General features: G+C 40.8%; 1 protein-coding gene across 1 annotated transcript; it reads right to left on the bottom strand.

Moving 5' to 3' along the window:
* Positions 1-15,824: 15,824 nt before the first annotated feature.
* On the bottom strand, positions 15,825-19,559 carry LOC139442842 (E3 ubiquitin-protein ligase TRIM56-like). The gene is made up of 2 exons (XM_071223744.1): positions 19,241-19,559; positions 15,825-18,553 (listed from the first exon to the last, which is right to left on the bottom strand). The coding sequence occupies exons 1-2, from the start codon at positions 19,548-19,550 to the stop codon at positions 16,842-16,844; spliced, it is 2,022 nt and encodes a 673-aa protein (XP_071079845.1). The 5' UTR covers positions 19,551-19,559; the 3' UTR covers positions 15,825-16,841.
* Positions 19,560-19,804: the final 245 nt, after the last annotated feature.

Below are 19,804 nucleotides of genomic sequence, written 5' to 3' on the forward strand. Positions count from 1 at the left end.
GTGACGTAATGAAGGCTGGGACAGGGTTGCTGATAAGCCCGGAACTAATCAAAATACAGCACGACAGACTCACGGCTCCTAGTGGTGTAGGGTCATGTGACAGTCATGTGCCGGTCGAGGTCCAATTGTACTGAGCCGACCCTAGTTTTGATCAGTGTACCGCGGATCTGGGCAGCGAAGCAAATACCCTGGCTCAATTTTACACTTCCGATTGTAACGTTCAGGGAAAAAAACTACAAATATTTGGAGAAAAAGACCTTGCGTGTTACTCCCACCTAAACATGTACCAACACACGGCCATGGAGACATTACAGACCACGGTTGTCAGAGGCCAGACAGTGACGTTGATGTGATAAACCAATACGATAAACGTGGTATCACGATCCGATAATTATGCAAATGAGGTCACCTACTTTTAATAAGCTCAATGCCAAGCCTTCGTGGTCATAAATTACTTCAGTTTCCTTGATGAATAGATAGTGGTTTCCTGATGTGTAGTGTTTATGTTAACAAGTATGGCTGTAAATCCTTAGGTCACAAATGGGGCGGTTTCCTCCAACTTTGTATTCATACGCAGTGACTGTAGTGAATTGCAATATGCCAATAGTTTCTTCTTTAAGAGGCATTTAAACTTAAGCTTCGATTAGTATGAGAATGTCATTATATCATAAAATAATCTGATTAGTACGCTCGTGTGTACCCGTATAGTTAATATTGTATTTTGGAAGAAAAGAATAGGTACTCGTATGTTACAACCAAAGGTTACATAATAAATTCATATTCCTACCATATAATATTGACGAAACACACGAGGGTAATATTTTCTATGCCCTATGAAAACCGCTATCCTCAAGAATAAACACTTGATGCAGCTAGTGTTAACATAGCATCAAATATTACTAATCACTTCATACAAAATATGGGCTTGCAACAGGGTTTTGGCAAAAGGGAGAATGTCGGGTTTCCGTGCACCTGTACTTGATATCAGTACCAGACATAACCTTCCAGAAGTTCGCTTTATCATATAGGCCTGATATGACGTCGTATCTTTAGTTATCTTTATCACGACATGTAATTCAGCTGAGACTCTTTCGGGCACATTTACTTTAGGTTTGTTAAAAGACATTATTGATGAGTTTGTTGAGATTGTTAAGCACTTTAGAAATGTCTTTTTAAACTCAAGTTTCGTTTTTGCATTGGATTCCATTCCATGTTTACTTACGCCGTGCCATTCACCTCGTGTATCTGATTCGTAGGGCAAACTACACTATCGTCCTAAGGAAACGATACCAAGTGTTTGAAAGATTATGAAAGCAAAACAAACCCATATAGAAAATTCATATTGGTATATTTTATTTGATGATTATTTTAACATCATGTGTACAAAACTTCATGTCAGTCAAAATTTAACATGCAGACGGACAGGCCCATAAAGACGAGTGTGGTCAACAATGAAAATCACAATCATAACACATGACGAGGCAAGTGTGTAAAATGTCAGAATACTCATCATAATGTCACGTTAATATCGGGTATGTCCGCCTTAACCATTAATGCAAGCCAGAACACGTCGACGGGCCGATGACGTCACACGTCGGATGACGTTGGAGGAGTGCGTTTTCATTCGTCAAGGCAGCATTGTTCGTATTGCTGGCGGTCGACCAGAGCCACTTGGCTACTTCTGATTTAGCGATCGAGATAGTTCCATAAATGTTCAATGGGGTTCATGCCTGGCGAGCATGACGGCGATGGTAAAACCTGAATGTTCACGTTGTTAAGGAAGTTCTTCGTCGCATCCGGCGTCGCATTGTCGTGCTGGAAAATGATTCCACGGGGCTGTTGCTGGATGAATGGTTCCACACCCGACCGCAAAATTTCATCTCTATATGGCTGTGCATTTATGTTACCATGAATAACCACGCGCCTCGTTTTTAAGTCATCGAAGATTCCCCCAGACCATTACGCCTCCGCCTCCAAATGCCCGGACTTGATGAATGCAATTCTGCGCTAAACACTTCTGTTCCTGAAGAGACAGAAGCTGTTCTCATCGGAGAACATAGCACGTGCCCAGTCATGCTGTTGCGCACATCCTGGCCCACATCAATCTGTCGAGGCGATGTTGAGGTGTCAACAACACTCCTCAGTAGGGTGGATGTGCTCTGATACTATTGATTCGTAACTCCTGTACAAGGTTTGTCGACTGTTCCTGTGTCGACGTGACGAAGCGGTTTCGGGGGTGAATCGTCTGGATGTAGCGGTCTTGAATGAGCGTGGTCACCCGTGGTCTTCCGCTTCTCGACATGTCTGTTGCATCAACCTGGTAACGGTTAAACAGGCGCATCCAAACGTTCTGGCAATGACGGCTTGCGTCACTCCCTGTTGGGCCGTCCCGACGGTTCTCTCCCTCTCTATCGCAGTTAAAAGTGCCATTTCTTTGGTGTGCTTTTTGGTGTTGTGTTCCTAACGCGCTGGGTCAGCAGTTTTATACAATAAATGTGCACGTGCATTACGTGCTATAGCACCTGGCATCGTTTTTGCAAAGTGCACGTTTTTTACATAAGTTGTCCTGCCTTTTCCCACCGACCAAATTGGGCTTAGTACGAGGAATATGTTTAAGTAGGTTTTCCTATAAAATAAATCACCTATAACAAAAGTATTTTAAAAAAATGGATAGTGTCGTTTCTGTTGGACGTCAGTTTATATCATGTCGAAAGGAACTCAAGAAACAAAGAAATTAAACACTAGAATCTCGAGCATGTGTTCCTGAATCACTATCAAATAGTGATGATATCAGGTGTTCGCAAAAAGGTGAGCGTATTCTGTCCCACTGGTGGCGCCCGTCACAAACACATGCAAGGCAAGTCAATTGTTCCCCTGAAAAAAACATTTTAACATATGGTACATAAGCTCTTTGATATCTTGGCAGAGAGAACATGCTCGATCGTATCTCAACCGTTTTTCGAGCCATATGACGGCGGTCTGTAAATACTCGAATCTGGACCAGACAACCCAGTGATTGACATCATGAGCATCAAACTATAAAATTGGGATACGATGACATGCATCAACCAGTTCAGCGAGGATAATTACCTGATCCCGTCAGTCAGCTACCATCAAAAACCCGTATGTCCCCCGTTGGACATCTCCTGCCCATGGAAGAGACGAGTATGCCAATCACATCTTGTTGAATGGTAGCCCACTCGGCCTGCAACGCAAAAGCCAACTTCTGCAAAGACTGGGGTTGTGGTTGACGTCGACGTAGCCGTCTATCCAATTCATCCAACAGGTGGATCTGGAGGGCCAGAGGAGAACATCAACAGTGTTGTTTTGTAGACAGGCTCTTGTGATCCGTGCTATATGCGGTCGAGCTTTATCCTGCTGGAATACACCGTTGCCGTTGGCTGCAATTGGGAGGATGTGTGGTTGGAGAATTTCGTTGATGTATCGTGAGCCGATAGATTGCCCTGGATATGGTTCAAACCTATCCTACCATGATAAAAGATAACCCCCAACAACATAACGCTACCCCCACAAAACCGGCAGCTGCCCGCCTCCTGCTCGCAGTTTCCAAAGAAACGTTCTCCCCGACATCCGTAGACCAGTGCTATTCAATCCCCTCGACGGAGGCGAAATCTTGATTGGTTACTGAACAAGACATCTCTCCATCGCAGTTGAGGCAACAGCCTGTGTTGACGACACCAACGCAGTCGTTGTTGATGATTTGTCGACTTAATATGACGTCCGTTGACCTGCTGCTCTTAAACAGTTTCGTAAGTTCTGTTCGGATATTCTGCGTAGTTCGGGTATTTGGGATGCGGTTGAGGTGGCTGTGGTCGTCCTTTCATGTAGGTGGCGCAGTCTGATGTAGCGATTTTGGGCAGGGGTGGTAACTCTTGGTCGTCCTTGGCCAATCACGTGTTGACCCGTGCTGTTGAAACCGATCCCATAGCAAGGTGATGGTGCTTGGCCTAACATTGAAAATGCTGCCTGCATGCGGCCTATGACGTTGTTTCTTTGTTCTTCTGTAAATCTTGGCATATTGTTGAACTCTCACTGTTCGATTGACCAGGCAATCAAAAACCTGCACTTTAATACCGTTCCTAGTGCTGCTGCACGTGCAGTACGTGCAGCTCCATGGCCCTTTTGTTAATGCACGTGGTGCGTTTTTCCGGATCTTACGTGTCTCCCGACTAATGATTTGCATGTACTTGTTGTGATCATTTTGATCCACTTAATTTGTCACTGACAGAACTAGAAATAAGGCCTCTTCATTGTGCACCTTTTTGCCAGCTAATTTTGCTTATATGGCCAAAAATGTTTCTTATTGCGTTTCTTTTTTTGAAGAGTATATTTGTTCATGGCTTCTTTGGCCTCACACGGCATATGTATAACAGTAAACTGTCACAAGTAACAAAGTCCTGTATACTTGGATCATGCACTCAAGTGTCACGCACCCATACACGTGTTCGACGTCGTACTCCAATGATAGCCACTACCGATAAACAAATATGGCAACTGATGAAAAGATTGTGCATGTGTTACGACGATAAATATCTGTAAAACCAGAGACCACATACCTTACAATTAGATCGAGACGTTATGTTAACAATCTATGTCCACGTTGGGATCGAACCACGAAACATTAACCACTCAACAGATCTAGCGTCCCCCTACCTGCAACAGCTAAAATACATTCAGAGATAAACCTTTGACTCGACTACAGACGCCCAATCACCAGCCCCGCCTGAAAGCAGGGAGATTAACCTAATACAGAAACCTGCACGTATTGACAACACCGACTGAAAGGTATTTGACTCACGAGTCATTATGTATAATGTTAATGATAGGAGTACATAGACAGGGTCATCCCAACCACTGACGGTGACAGTCTCCGAACTGACTACACACTGAGTGTTATAGAAGGGTATCTTTATCCAACAACCAGCAGTGATACAACCATTGTTCACATCGCCTTCATCTATGGTCGTCTTTGTGTGTGAAGCAGAACATCCCAGTCGTACGGGAACTGATATTGTAATTAGTACATCGAGCTTCTGTATGTAGGAAATTATTTTATTGACAATTCATGTTAAGGGCCCTTGTATACTTTGTCCCAGTCCATGTCAAGGATAACTGAACTTTTTCTATTGTTAGTTTACAACTGCTAAAAAGGTTGCGTGTACACGGTTTACTTTGAAACAAATACACGAATTAAATGAATTTCTGACAAATACCAATAACCGTATAATCAAATTTGTTCACAGTTTGAATTACAAACGAATTATAAACCAACTAGCTATATAGAAAACAAAATCAGTTTGGGTTGTTCGGTTAAGGAGTGCGTGGTTACAGTCTATTGGTAATCAATTCGGCTCAGCTGAACAAAAGAAGGGACCAAAATGAGGCTCCCTATAGAATAACGGACTACTCCAGTCTCAGCCATATGTACATAAACGACATTTAATGGGAGATGCTGTTATTTTCGATGTATTATTGTTGTTATATTCTGTATTTCCACAGAGCATACCTAACCGGAGGGTATTTAAAACAAAACAAAAAACTAAAATATATCAGCTTGTCTCTTGACGGTATTAGCTTGTTATTAGTACTTAACACAACCCTTGCCCCGACTTTAAAGAATGATTCGAAATTTGAAATTTCGTAAAATAGCAGATGGTCTAATACTCAGTACCCAAATTCATAGACTACAGTAACAATTTGGCCATGTTTCAGATCGGCATTCTGTGAGGAAGTCTTGGAAGCACCATTTAAGTTTGGTGTCTGGTTAACAACGTTAAGTTGCGCGCTCCGGGTACACGCCTTGGTACCCAGAGGACAGGAGTCAATCCTGAGTCAAACCATCCCATTTAACATTTCAACTGTGAGCCTGACCATGTGAAATCTGTTTCAGATACCCACCGCCCTCACCCCCTCAAATAAGTCACATCGAATGCTGGGAATCTACTCTAACCCAGGTCGAAATGGAATTACTTTCGGTTTAGATTGTAAGAATAATTTACACGTCGACCAGTCTCGATTACCTGAAAAAACAAACAGATTCAATTGGACGTAAAAATGTGAATAGCCTTGACAATTATGTGAATAGATCACTGGAAATCAGTGATAACACCAGGTGTTCGGGAATACCAACATCAGAATGAAAACCCTTTCAAAGCCCATACCATATAAAATAATCTTAAAGTTCTCACATCTTTGATCTACAGTGCTTATACATTCAACATACGTGCACATTTTATTCAGATTTTCAAACTGAATCTGGTTCCAAAAACACAACTTTTATAACCAGATAAGGACATTGATTAACTTTTCAGAATGCTGTACATTACAAAACATAAATGTACAGGGTACGACCTACAAGATGTACGCACAAAATGTACACGTTCGTATATGTCTAGCTATATAGTTATCACACTTCAATATTTCAAAAGCATTAAAGGGCCACTGATCTGAAGCACTTCCCCGGGACTGGTTATTGCCTTTTTTATTGTTTTTTAACCGTTGTACCCGGATGATACGCAACGCAACTGAGTTTATCAAGATACTGGGCTACCGTCTGCATGGACATCTAAATAAGTTTGGAGGCAATAGTTGTTTTAAGCATTTTTGAACACTGATTGGGTAACTGTGATCTATAAAGATTTCGAAAAATTAATTTCTTCACTCTAAACAAACATAAACAAACAACGGATGAACTCATCGGATGTCGTCATTTGGAAATACCCCAGACGGTTATAGTTTTATCATAAAAAAAGTAACCATGCATGGAAAGCATTTTCGGATTTCGTGGATAATACGATTACTACTGCCTTGTTGTCATCCACGTTTTCTGGTATAACCCTACACTTGTGTATTTGTCGTCATTCACTTGATGCTCAGTTAATGAATTTATTACAAGTATAATTAGTAGTAGCACCACTCAGATAACCTGACAAAGGTTCCCATTTGGCATTTATAGTGTCTGGGCTAATTACTCAATCTAAATTCAGGTTTGAAGTGAGGTGAAATGTGTGTTATGTAATATGCACGTTGCAGCCAAGTAAGAGATGAATGATCAGTTGATTTACTTTTTTGTATATCAACGGATCGTTCTAGGTCATCAAAGGATTAACAGAAAATACGTTGATTGCTTAATCACAGTGGATATGTCAGAAGTGATAGTTTACACATCTAGGTTTACTAAAACAAAGGGAATGCACTCATATAATGGCGTGAAGCGCCGATGTAAAAACAACATACTTTGTTTAAAGGGTTAACCGATAATACGTTGATTGATTGCTCATTGTTATCTAACTCCATGGATGTGTTTAGGAACCGTGGACGTTATGAAAATAGTTTTTTCGGCTTTCTCAGCAGACCTTTGAGATTTGACACCTATGTGAAACACCTGAAACAATCTAAAAGATCAGCTGAGAAACGAACACTGGTTATGATATCCCGAAACGATATATATATTTTAAAATATTTGATTGTTACAGAGACAGGTGACATCGAATAAGTTTCTTTATCATATAAAGGGTTCGTTTCTCGGCAGGATAAAGCCAACGGATAAAAACGATATCCGTTGGGGTCATATGCGGACAGAGATGCAAATACCAAAGGTCAAGTGGGGACCTCTTCCAGTGTTTATAAACAAACATGGTGTCGCCCTTGTCATTTGGCGATCGAGTCAGCACTAACCATTGTGAATCAGGATAAACTACAGGGATAATTGATATCATTATTAAAAAAACAGTCTAATATACTGAAAATCAGTGTCTAACTGTGGCGTAGCTAAGGCACTTTATAAGTTTTGGCAACTTTGGAGATATATATTTCGAAACCATTTTGCGAGGGCACTAGGCCTAGCCAAGCGGGATCAGTAGCCATATCTGTGCGTGTAGACCTCTGCAGGTGGAAACATTTTCCACAAATTAAAAAAGTTGGATTTGGCCGAAATATGTTTGAATTGTTACCTTGTTTCGTTTTGACGCTGTGTGTACATCTGACTGCACTTCTTCACGTTATGACAGGACAGGCAGACTGTCAACAACATCTGAACGTGGCCGTGACGTCTCATTGAATAAGTTTAGAGTAGCTTCCCTTTGACAAAGGGCAGTGACTCTAGCGGACAGACCGATGGATTGCCGCAAAAGGCAATTAAAAACAATTGTTGTTTTGCGTATATGTTGCTTCGCCACTGAATAAGAAACAGATTTCAGTTGGAACTACATGTATATTGGCTACTGTCACTGTCCGACTAATGCATCACTTACCCTTTGACGTAATAAATATTAATAAATGGCGAGGAAAACTCGCAATGTTTCGATTATGTTTGTGAGAAAAGGGAAAGTGATTTTCAAGCACAGAATTAAAGAATCACATAATATGATAAAGAGGTTATCACGCTTGTGTGTTTGGGGATGGTAAATATCCTGTATTAGGAATAAACACTATGTATTAAGCTCGCCAAGGCTCGCTAAATACAATGTTTATTCCTAATGCAGGATATTTACCATCCCCTAACACACTCGTGTGTTAACCTATTGTACAGCTGCAGACGTGTGGGATATTGTTCTTTTGTGTGGATATTCATGGATACATTCCTCGAAAAAGGAATCTGCCCAAAATTATGCACATAAATTTGGTAGGTTGTAATTATGATATTTGCATATTGTTTTCCTTCATTTGCTGTAGCATTGAACAGATTCATTCTTGTTCCTCGGTTGGGAAAGTCTTTGATGCGCGATAGACGTTGTTTTCACAAATCTTCTCCTTTGTAAGCGTATATATATTACAGTCAATTTGTAAAATGTGATTCTCTCAGGCAATTAATAAAATGTGTAAATATTTCAGTCATTTTGACTGAAACATCAGTCCATTTCTTTAACAGATTGACTAAAATTAATTAAGAGGATCAAAAGGGCCTAAAAACATCACAATAGATTATTTTTTAGGATGGATTAGAAGACAAACAATATAGAACTTACTTTTCATCATAACATTTTCAATCTCTTGGTGATGATATTAAACATAAACATGTTTGGAATAAAACAGATGTACACATTTTTCAGTCAATTTGTAAAAAAACCCTGAATATTTTGGCATTTATTAAATTTCCTAAGTGAAAAGTTTGCACATTTTGACTGTAAAAATATAAACACGATAAAATAAGCTATGCTCAGGAGAATTATTTACTTTGTGTTGCAAGTCAAAATAGTTTAAACAAAAAATTTCACAATTACCAAGCAAGTGACTTATCAAAACTTCGTCACCAAACTACCCACAAAGATACCTACATTTCCTTATTATTTCCAAAACTGTATTTCATTTTGTTGATCAATGTGACCATACGCTCTTATACTATCAATAAAAGTGACAAATGCGCAGCACAGGTCGCGAACTGGTCTAGATTTCGGCTATATCATCCGGGTACTCACGGTAAAAAACAATAATAAAGGCAACAACCAGTCTCGGGGAATTGCTTTAGATCAGTGCCAATTTAATTCAAACACAAATATTTTTCGTACAAAATCTAAAGAAGTCATTAAATTTTATTTGGTTGAAAAGTTAATTTGTTATATAGACTTAACTAAAATCAATCCAAAACTGAAAAGTAGTATGCAATCTAGATACTTGTTCTGTCCTGTACATCGGCAATTAATTTATTATATTTATCGTCAGTTATGGACAGCAGCTTGAAGGATAAGGCATTGCTTTCTTATACAGTGAGTGAGCCCTGTCGAACGTCGCTTTAAACAGTATACCAGTTATATCAGTGCTTGTCAACTTATTGTGGGAGGAAAGTCCGAAGTGAGGCAGGTCTTAGACATAAACCACTTTGGCAAAACCAATGAGCACAGGTAAGGTGCTGACAAACCTAGAAACATAATCAAAGCAAACCAGGATTCAAACCAACAATCAAAGGTTTCTGGTGTGCCCAAAGGGTGTAACTCTGCAAAGCAAACCATTACATATTTTGTTGGAAACATCAGTATGATTGTCAGGTTTGGGGTCAACACCCCAGGACAGGTAGTGTTATAACAATATTATTAATGATTTGTCATTCACAAAATGTTATTCATTCAAATTCATTAAACAGATTGTTACATAATTCTTAAATGCCATTCCCAATATAAGGTTAAACAAGTTTCTATTAAAAGTAATCACCACAGTACTTATTGTGGCATATTTTTTATTCTTTACTCTCCAAAAGGAACTTTTTATTGTTGATTTTTTGCTCTAGAAAGCCAGTGGACTTGGAGCTGAGTCTTCCCTGCAAGATACACTCCCAAGATAAGTTCTTCACAGCCTAATAAGGAGGCTTCATCCTTATCATTATTACCACCGTCTATGTGAATCAGTGTAGTGCTAGTTGTCCAACGTTTTGACCATGGGGATGCCACAGTAAGATCACAACAAAGATATGTGCAGGCTCTGGGCTTTTCTTCGGTTATTACCTTACCAATGGTGTTCATAAGATGGTCTGCACCTTTGATCTTGAAATGGGAATAATTCCTTTTTATCTAAAATATCATTATTAATTCAACAACACAAACACACAACTTTGGTTCACAACACCAATACTCAGCATTCTGTTACATTATGTTTCTGACCCAAACGTTGCAAAAACAATATACACAAAAATATAGAAAAAACACGGACGACGTAGATGCTCACACCCACAGCAATGTGTCCTGGCACCGTCTCTCGGCGGCGACGTAATGCGGGCTGGGAGAGGTTTGTTGATAAGCTCGGGAACAAGTCAAAGTGCGTCATCTCAGGTTCAGGACAAACTTTTTGATGTTGGGTCCTGTGACAGAAAAAGATAAAGATAGCTAAAGATAAGACGTCATGGTGGGCCTATATGATAAATATAACATCTCTTAGGTTATGTCTGGTGTTTGCCGAGACCCTTTTGCAAGCCCGTATTTTACATGAATTAATTATGAATATTCGATGTTATGTTATCACTAGCTGTGTTTTGCACTTGAGCCTCGAGGGGCGGGTGTCATTGGACATAGAAATTATTACCCTCGTGTTACGTCAATATCATGTTGTAGGAATATATAGTGTATTATGGAACCTACATATTCTTTTATTCCAAATATATTAACGATACGGACACACATGAGCATACTAATCTCTTATGATATAATGTAATTCCGAAACTAATGGAAGCTTAAGTTTAAATGTCACTCAAAGAAAAAGCTATTGTTATTAGGATATTCTCAGCGTATGAAGTCACTGCGTATGAATTAAGGGAATTTAATTATGGTGAGGTGAGGTGAAATGGTGTTTAACGTCGCGTCCAAGATTATTGCACTTATATAGCGAAGTGCATGTACGTGTGTGTGTTTGTGTGGCTGCTTGTACTAGTCCGGACTGATGCCGATTTATAGTGCTAGCTCACTGAGATACCATGCCACAGTTTAACATGAGTACCCCACTCAGACACAGCATACTGACTCCGAGCCGACCAGTCCTTGTTTTAGCCCCTTAATCCCGAACGCCAGACAGGGTAACAACAAGTAGCATCTTTTAACGTCTTTTGGTATAACGCGGTCGGGGATCCAAATCCGGATCTTCCGCTCTCCTGGCGGACGCTCTACCACTAGATCACGGAGGCGGTCGAATTTAATTATGACACGCTTGAAAGTTGGCGATGTCTTATGAGAGATGCTGTTATTTTCGGTGTATTTGTTCTTATATTCTTTATTTCCACAGAGCATACCTTACCGGAAACAGGGTATTCACAACTACATGTGCATTATTAAAGAAAGTACACAATCTCAACTTGCCTCTTCACTGAATGCGATTAGCACTTGACATAACGATTGCCCCGACTTTGAATTATGGTTCGGAAATTTGGGGATTTAATGAAATAAATCTTATGAAAAGAATGCATTCAAAATTTCTTCGAATTACCCGAATTCATGGTAATATGGCCGCCAAAGCGGTCATGTGTCAGAACGGAGTTCTGTGAGCAAATCTTGCCAACACCATTCAGGACTGTTTCATATTTTCCTGACCCACCTCATCACATTTTGCGTTTTACCCTACACGTACCATTGTAAGTGTACTGAATAATCCATACACGAACACACTTCTGAAATATACCTTCGGTTGTGCTTGTTTTCCATCCTCGATCAATTAGAACATGTGTCCATCCTTGAAAAACATCGATTGCCCCCCATATCAAGGACATACTCGGCAAAGCATGACACATGACAAGAGTTTATGACCTTGTGGGTGGCCAAGCTGGAGTAACCTATTGATCCCACGTCAAGAAACACTCGGTAAATGGAGATTACTATACGAGTGTCTGTCAGATTCGAACACCGAGTTGTAAGATAAATGGTATCTGACAGGCACGAGTGCGGTAATCAGAACACGCTGGATGCCGAGGTAAAAGTTTTCACCTCAAAGAAAAAAACAAATATGTACAACAATGTTTACTTCCGTATGACATCACTACCTAAAATCTCACTATCAAAATGGAAAGATTTACGATGTACCCATGTAAATCACAGAAGAGTGAATTTCCAACCGAATTCACAACTGTGAAGTGTATTTGTGTGCATAGTGTATTTTGAATTTTATTCGACGTCGAAGTGGGGGTTGAAGAGGAAGGACCGATATATGTCGATGTTGCATCCAGGGGGTTTACACTCTAAAAAACATGATGTTCAACACAGACGTAGGTGAACATTCAACTGAAGCACGAGCGACTTATAAATGACTTTCAATCTGGAAAATAGTCCGTCATAATCTGACCTCAGGTCATCACCATGGAGCAGCCAATCACTGGCCTGGAATTTGATCACGCGTATGTTTGATACCACAATCCGGCGCAGTTAGTGACTGAGCATTACACCATTGACACAGGCTAATTTGCATATCACGTGATCGGACTTTTCTCTTGTTTGTAAACAAACACGCTTTTTCAGAAATCAGAATAGAACGGAAAAATGCAAGTATTTAGGGGCGCTTTACATGTTGTTTTGCATATATATAGAAATGCTCCTATAACTGCAACAGTGAGTTGCATGACAATATATATTTATACATCAAAGTGACCGTATAGCTAGTTCTCCGCAGGGCTTCGATGACAGCACATGGAGCCGTACAATCAATGTAAACATAGGTGACTACGCAAATGGAAATAGTTTTTCACGATTTAGGATACTTTCTCAATGAAAGTTAACCATTCTATGAAATATGTTTATCTAGATATATGGACTTGTCAAAATGAAGCAGATGAAAAACATATGCAATATCTTGAATGGACTGTGTAAGATGTGATGAATCATCACGTGACGCTGGCCTGTGTCAGGGGTACTATGCTGGTCAAATGGAACTCTGGGTAGGAGAGTGGTTTGATACCAGTTATCTCAAATGGGTTTCTCACCCACAGGTGTGTATGAAATCGCTATCAGTCCACGTTATGATCCTTTAAAACAAAGGTCGACACATACTATTGTTATATACATTTGATGAGGTTTGTTTTCAATCGTGTAGGCTTCACCCCATATACATACATACATACACACACACACACACACACACACACACACACACACACACACACACACACACACACACACACACACACACACACACACACACACATACATACATACATACATACATACATATGAGCATTGAGCCTGACCACCCAATCTCGTTAGCCAACTCTTGTGACAAGCATGGGCTCCATTCAGAGCTCCATAGACCCAAACCTCAACAGTCACATGAATACAATGCTGTTTTTCACTAGAGACAATACAAGCCCAAAAGCCCTGTTCGCAATATAGTACCGGATCTCCGCTGGGAGAATGAAGCGATCATTGCAGCTCATTTGATTTTAATTGTTATGTACAGATATGGCACATGAAGGTTGCGTTCGTAACCACGAAACTGAAAACACCATCAGGTTTACCTCTCACTTTGATGAAGCAGACTGTCCAAGTTATAATGTAGGCTTGGGTGGAGTGGGGTTGGGTGGGATGTGTGGGGGAGTTGGGATGTCGTTCACTACTTCAAGACGCACCATTATATTTCTCTGACAGGAGCCAAAAATACAAAAATACACACCGAACATACACATGAATATTTCACAAGTGTTCTTCTGGAATCATTTATTCTTTTCCAAATATTCCTAGAAACTCCCGTCTGTTAGAACACAAAGTCAGTGGGGATACCCCGTTTGTCAGAAAACCCTGTCATTAGGGACACCCCGTTTGTCAGAAGACCTCGTCATTTGGGACATCCCGTCTCTTCGAAAACCCTGTCATTGGGGACACCTCATCTGTCCGAAAACCTCATCAGCGGAGGCACCGCGTCTGTCCGAACAACCTGTCAGTGGGGACATCCCGTCTGTCCTAAATCCCTGTCAGTGGGGACACCTCGTTTATCCGAAAATCCTGTCAGTGTTCAAACCTTGTCTTCCCGACGTGTACCGTTGTGGTTGTCTATTTACATGTACACAAACGACCAGTCCCCTACATCCACGATTTCACAGGCAACGGAACCATCGCATTTTATCTTTTCTGACGTCATTCAAGGACTGCTTGTAACAGCATCGTGGATGGTCACTCTGACCCAGGAAAGCATCGTCATCTGTGCCTTATAGATTTGTGTATTGATATCCATCACCCTATTCAATACCATCAGTAAGATAACCTATAATGACTATAAATCACTCGCCCAGCCACTCACCCACCCAGCCACCCATTTTGTTTTTTCAGCATTGTCATGAGTGAATGTCATCAAGAATACAAGAATCGGGTTTATAGGATTGATATATGAATTGATGAAAGATCAAAGTACAAGTGTCTCTTCCTGGTTCATATATCGATTTGTACAATCGAAAAAAAATCTCGACAATTGATTTTCCAAGCACATGGGCAGGGCATTCTTGTCTGTTTACATTTGTCGGCCTGCAAAATTATTGAGTGAGTGAATGAGTTGGGTGTAACGCCGCTTTTAACAGTATTTCAGTCATATTGCGGCGCATGAGCTTAATGTGGGAGGAAGGCCGAAATGATGCAGGTCTCAGACGTTAACCACTTTGGTGAAACCCATGAGCACGGTATGGTGCTGACAAACCTAGAAACGTAATTGGGGCAAACCGGGATTCGAACCCACAGTCATAGGTTTCTGGTGTGCCCAAGCAACGCAACGATTGACGCCGTTAAAAGTACATTTTTTTCATGCTTTCGCAAATGAAGATTAAAATTGATTTAACACTATGTTTGCGACGCCTGTTAGCTACTACATAGCATACATGGGATTGGATGTTTTCCTTCTTCATTTAGAGCGCCTACCTGTTCTTATCAAACGTAGCCGTGAATGGTATTTGTTGACAGTTCAAACACGTTTCGTAGAGAGATGGTAACACACACATATATAATCAAGATCCTTTTCTTTGTATATCCTGGAAACATATATGAAATCTGTTCCTTCAACAAACATTTGGCACTGATTACGTGGTCAAAGGGAGACAAGTCATGTGTCTTTTCTTTCACAGATGGAATTCAGATACGAAGCGCGCTCATGGATGAAAAGATATGCGATTAAACACACAACAATGGAAGAAATATTGTTCACAGTTGATAGTGAAACTTGACTTCATCAATGGCTCATCAACCCCGTGAAGATTCCTAGTTAGAATTGGTCTTCAGCTTGCCTGTCGTGAGAGGCGACCTACGGAATCGGGTGGATAGGCTCGCTGACTCCAGACTCGAGTATTTACAGACCGCCCTTATAGCTGGGATGTTTCTGAGTGTGGCGTTAAAGAACAAACAAACTCACCAATGGACCATTAAACTGCGCATATTACTGAAAAGTTTATTCAATATACATGAAATATGACTTTCACATTAATGATAGTGGTTATCCAATCAGTCTACAAATTGCTGAAGTGTGTAGGCATTAGTAAATGTAAGAAAAGATAAGAAAAGATATATTATATTATTGTGTCACATAGTATACATAATATAAATATAAGATGCTATTTAAACAATAAGATGTGCAATATCCAGTCTGGTAAAGCTTACGAGACACTTGTTAAAACATTATTAAAACATATAAATTATATTAAAACCCACCAATGAAATGTAGCTGTATAGTAAAAAATACATACATTTTCTACAGTCATTAAATACATACTTAATGTTTATATAGTATTTAGGTGGATTCCTCAAGCACCAGTAAAAGTATTATCAGCGAGAGTTACTGATAGAAACGGTAGTAAACAGTCTTTCTGGATGATGTAAGTGAACGTGTTGCTCTTTGAGTAAGTGCAATATTCAGGGTTAAATTCCTTAGCCTCACAGAACGTATGTGGTACCCTGTGGCGTCGAGATTTGATGTACGTAGTTGCGTCCCTTGGACGTGACAGGAACCTATAGTCGTGGGTTTGAATCCCAGATTCGCCCTGATTAATTTTCACGGTTCGTCAGCACCGTTTCACTGCTCGTTGGTTTCTTAACAGTTGTAAACGTCTAAGACCTGCATAATGTCGGTCTTGTCCCCACATTTATCTGAAAAGTGCCAAAACAACTGATCTAATAATCCATTATGTATGTGCTTGTCATTTGTATGCGGAAACAAATGTTCGCTCGTCCTGCCGATGTCTCAGCTACAATGTGCCCACGTTTTGCTCGAATACTGCTTAAAGCGGCGTATTATCATATTCACTCATTCACTGTAATCTATGTTCAAATGAGTTTGGCGTTTTGGTATTTTACACAAAACTAACTGTTCATTTTGTGCATATTTCTCAATTTTCATTATAAAAAATCTGCGCACGATCAGAATATGTTTTGCTTCCTGGGGTCTTACTGGGGAATACTGCAGTTGAATTCCTTCACAGCATCTCCACTGTATTCCACCACATACAGTTTCCAGTCACAGAACATCAAGCCGCATGGATACTGTAGTCCATCCTGTGACGTCAGCAGGTCTCTGACAAACTCCCCTGCTGCTGTCAGTAGTATCACCCTGTGTGACGAGAAGTTCGCCACCAGGATGTCTCCTGTGCTGGTAGTTGTGATACCTCGTGTGCTTCCCAGTCTCCTCTCTCCTGTAAGGCTGTAGGTGAACACAACACCTCCCTCTGGTGTGATACAGTAGACAGTGTGTGACACAGCATCTGACACCAAGATGTTGCCCCTGTCTGTAGCACAGAGGAAGCAGGGGCTACATATCAGGTTCTTCCTAGAGTTGTATCTACTGACTGACCTCATCACTCTCCCCGATACATCCAGGATATCAACACAGGGAGGATCCCAACAACCGGCTGCTAATGTTGAAGGACTCATGGCTGTTAGGCATTTGTACGCCTTCTTTGTTGTGACACGTGACTCTAGTACAAGGTCAGGGGTCACCCGTACTATTACAATAACATTGTGTGGCCAGAATGATATAGCCACCTGGTTGTCACTCAGCCTCGTCACAGTGTATGGGTGACTTGCAAGATCCAGTTTACTGTGTCGTGATATGTTATTCTTTGTGTAGAAGGATTTCAGACATTTATTGTTGTAGTCACTGACCACCAGTGTCTCCTCAAGATCCACAACCAGGACTGTGACGTCACGTGGATCCGGCTGCTCCCTGTCGCCATCGACCCTAATGCCGACTGTCTTGTGTAAAACTGGTCTGCACATGACGTCAAATGTGCTACTCTGTATTTTACCACGTCGCGTATCCATGACGCCACAAACGTTCTGTTGAAATCTACCAAGTTGTACATCCTTGTGTAATTTATCTTCATCTATTTCACTTATAAAAATAAGTTTTGTATCGGCAATGCTACTTGTGAAAGTGACATCCCTGTCTGTTGCCTCCTTGATTGCCCCTGACTGACACATCTGGTAAATGTCAAACATGTCAGTCTCACTCCCAGACTTCAACACCTGGGTGATGTACTCGATGTATTGTTGATACATCTGCATGTCTATTTCCCCCGACTCTATCCGCCCCCTCAGTTGTCCAGACTGCTTCTCTGTCATCTCATTCAGCTCCTCCAGCAGCTGTTTCTCTTTCTGTTTAATCACGTCCATGGCTTTCTGTGAGGCCTGTCGGATCTGTGACTTTATTTTGTCTTTGTTGTGGCTGATCTCATCAATCTGTGATCTGTGTTGTTGAAGTGATCTGCCTGTGTCGTCAAAGCTCTGTGTAATCAATCCCTTATTGTGTGTAAGAACACTTCTCATCTCAGATATCATGGACTGAATAGTGTCCACAGAGTCGCATCTCCGGTGGTATATAATACAACACTTGGGGCATATTGCTTTATTACAGTCTCTGCAGCAGAAATCCATGACTTCGTTGTGTTCCCAGCACCTCTGTCGTCTAGTGACCTTCACTGCTCCACCAAGGTCAGCAATCACGTGGTTTGACATAGAAGGAAGAGATGCATGTATCCTCACACATCTCTCACAGAGCGGCACATCACAGTCTTGACAGTAGGAGTTGGCCGGATGACTTTCTCCAAGATCCTGGCAGGGATGGCAGCGATTTTCTGTATCTGAACAAGTCATGGATAAACCTGCCACAACAAACGTACAATGTTTAACACAATATTGAGATAACGTTTGATGGAAGATATAAATGTACATAGGGAGAATCAAGTGTAAATGTTAATTCTGATCATTGTGTAGTTCAACGTACACAGTGTCCGGAAAGTTTCTGTACCCTTGGATAATCTACATGTATAGATTTCGAAACTAAAATGACCAAGGTTTATTCTAAATATAGGTAACCCCTCAGTTTCGTCTTGATTACATTAATCTACAATAAGCAGTTTTCCATCACCATTTTGATGACGCATGAACGTACATAAGCTGAACCTGGTTTGGTATTACCTCGGTCATTCAGGAAAGCAAACCTGCTGTATGATAGCGTCACAGTCCATCTCCTTTAAGATATTCTATTTTGTTTTTTTGGTTTCAGTGAAACCTGAATCGACGACGGTGTAATTCAAAACAGAGGTTTAACAACTGTCCGGATACAAGAGGGTTTTATAGTAGCAGCTCACTGAGATAGTGGAGTTTAACATAGATACCCCACGCACACACAGTTTACTGACTTTAATGTCTACCAGTCCCTCTTTTATCCCTTTAATGTCGGGCACCTGGCAGCGTGGCAACTGATACCGTCTTTAGGTGAGATGTGGCCAGGGATCTTAGGAAGAATATTGTGATCTTTCGGTTTCTTCTAGATCACATTTACTTACCATGATCAATATTTTTCCCACAGGCTAGAGTGTCCAGAAGTCCCTGCATGAGGAGACTAGGCTTGATCTGTTTCACCCACTCCTCCACTGGCCTATCAGGCTGGGGAACTCGGGTCATCTGACGACAGTAGGGACACGGGAGGGACTTGGCTCTGATGGCGTCTTGTCTAGTCTTCAGGATTTTCCCGAGGCAGCCCTTACATAAGGTGTGGCCACAGGTCAGAGTACAGGGGTCTTTGTATCCCTCCATACATATGGAACAGGTCAAGAAGTTCTCATTCAGACTCTCCAGCTTTCTGGCGGCTGCCATCTGAAACAAAGGAATATATACTGTTTAATATCATTCATGTGTTTTAGGGACTTTGAAATTGAATATCTGATAGCAATGACAATTGACAATAGTGACCAATCATGATGCATGCAAAATGCATCTCAATATTTAACACTGAACAAGTGACTTGAACATGTTAAAAGCAGGGCGAGTTCCTCTGTACAGATCTGAGCTTAAAAGCTCCTTTGAACAGTCTTTCAGTTTACTGTTTGATTGGCGTTGCTTTTAGCAAT

Source organism: Haliotis cracherodii, unplaced genomic scaffold (assembly GCF_022045235.1).
Source record: "Haliotis cracherodii isolate W230 unplaced genomic scaffold, xgHalCrac1.p SCAF_5, whole genome shotgun sequence".
NCBI lineage: Eukaryota > Metazoa > Mollusca > Gastropoda > Lepetellida > Haliotidae > Haliotis > Haliotis cracherodii.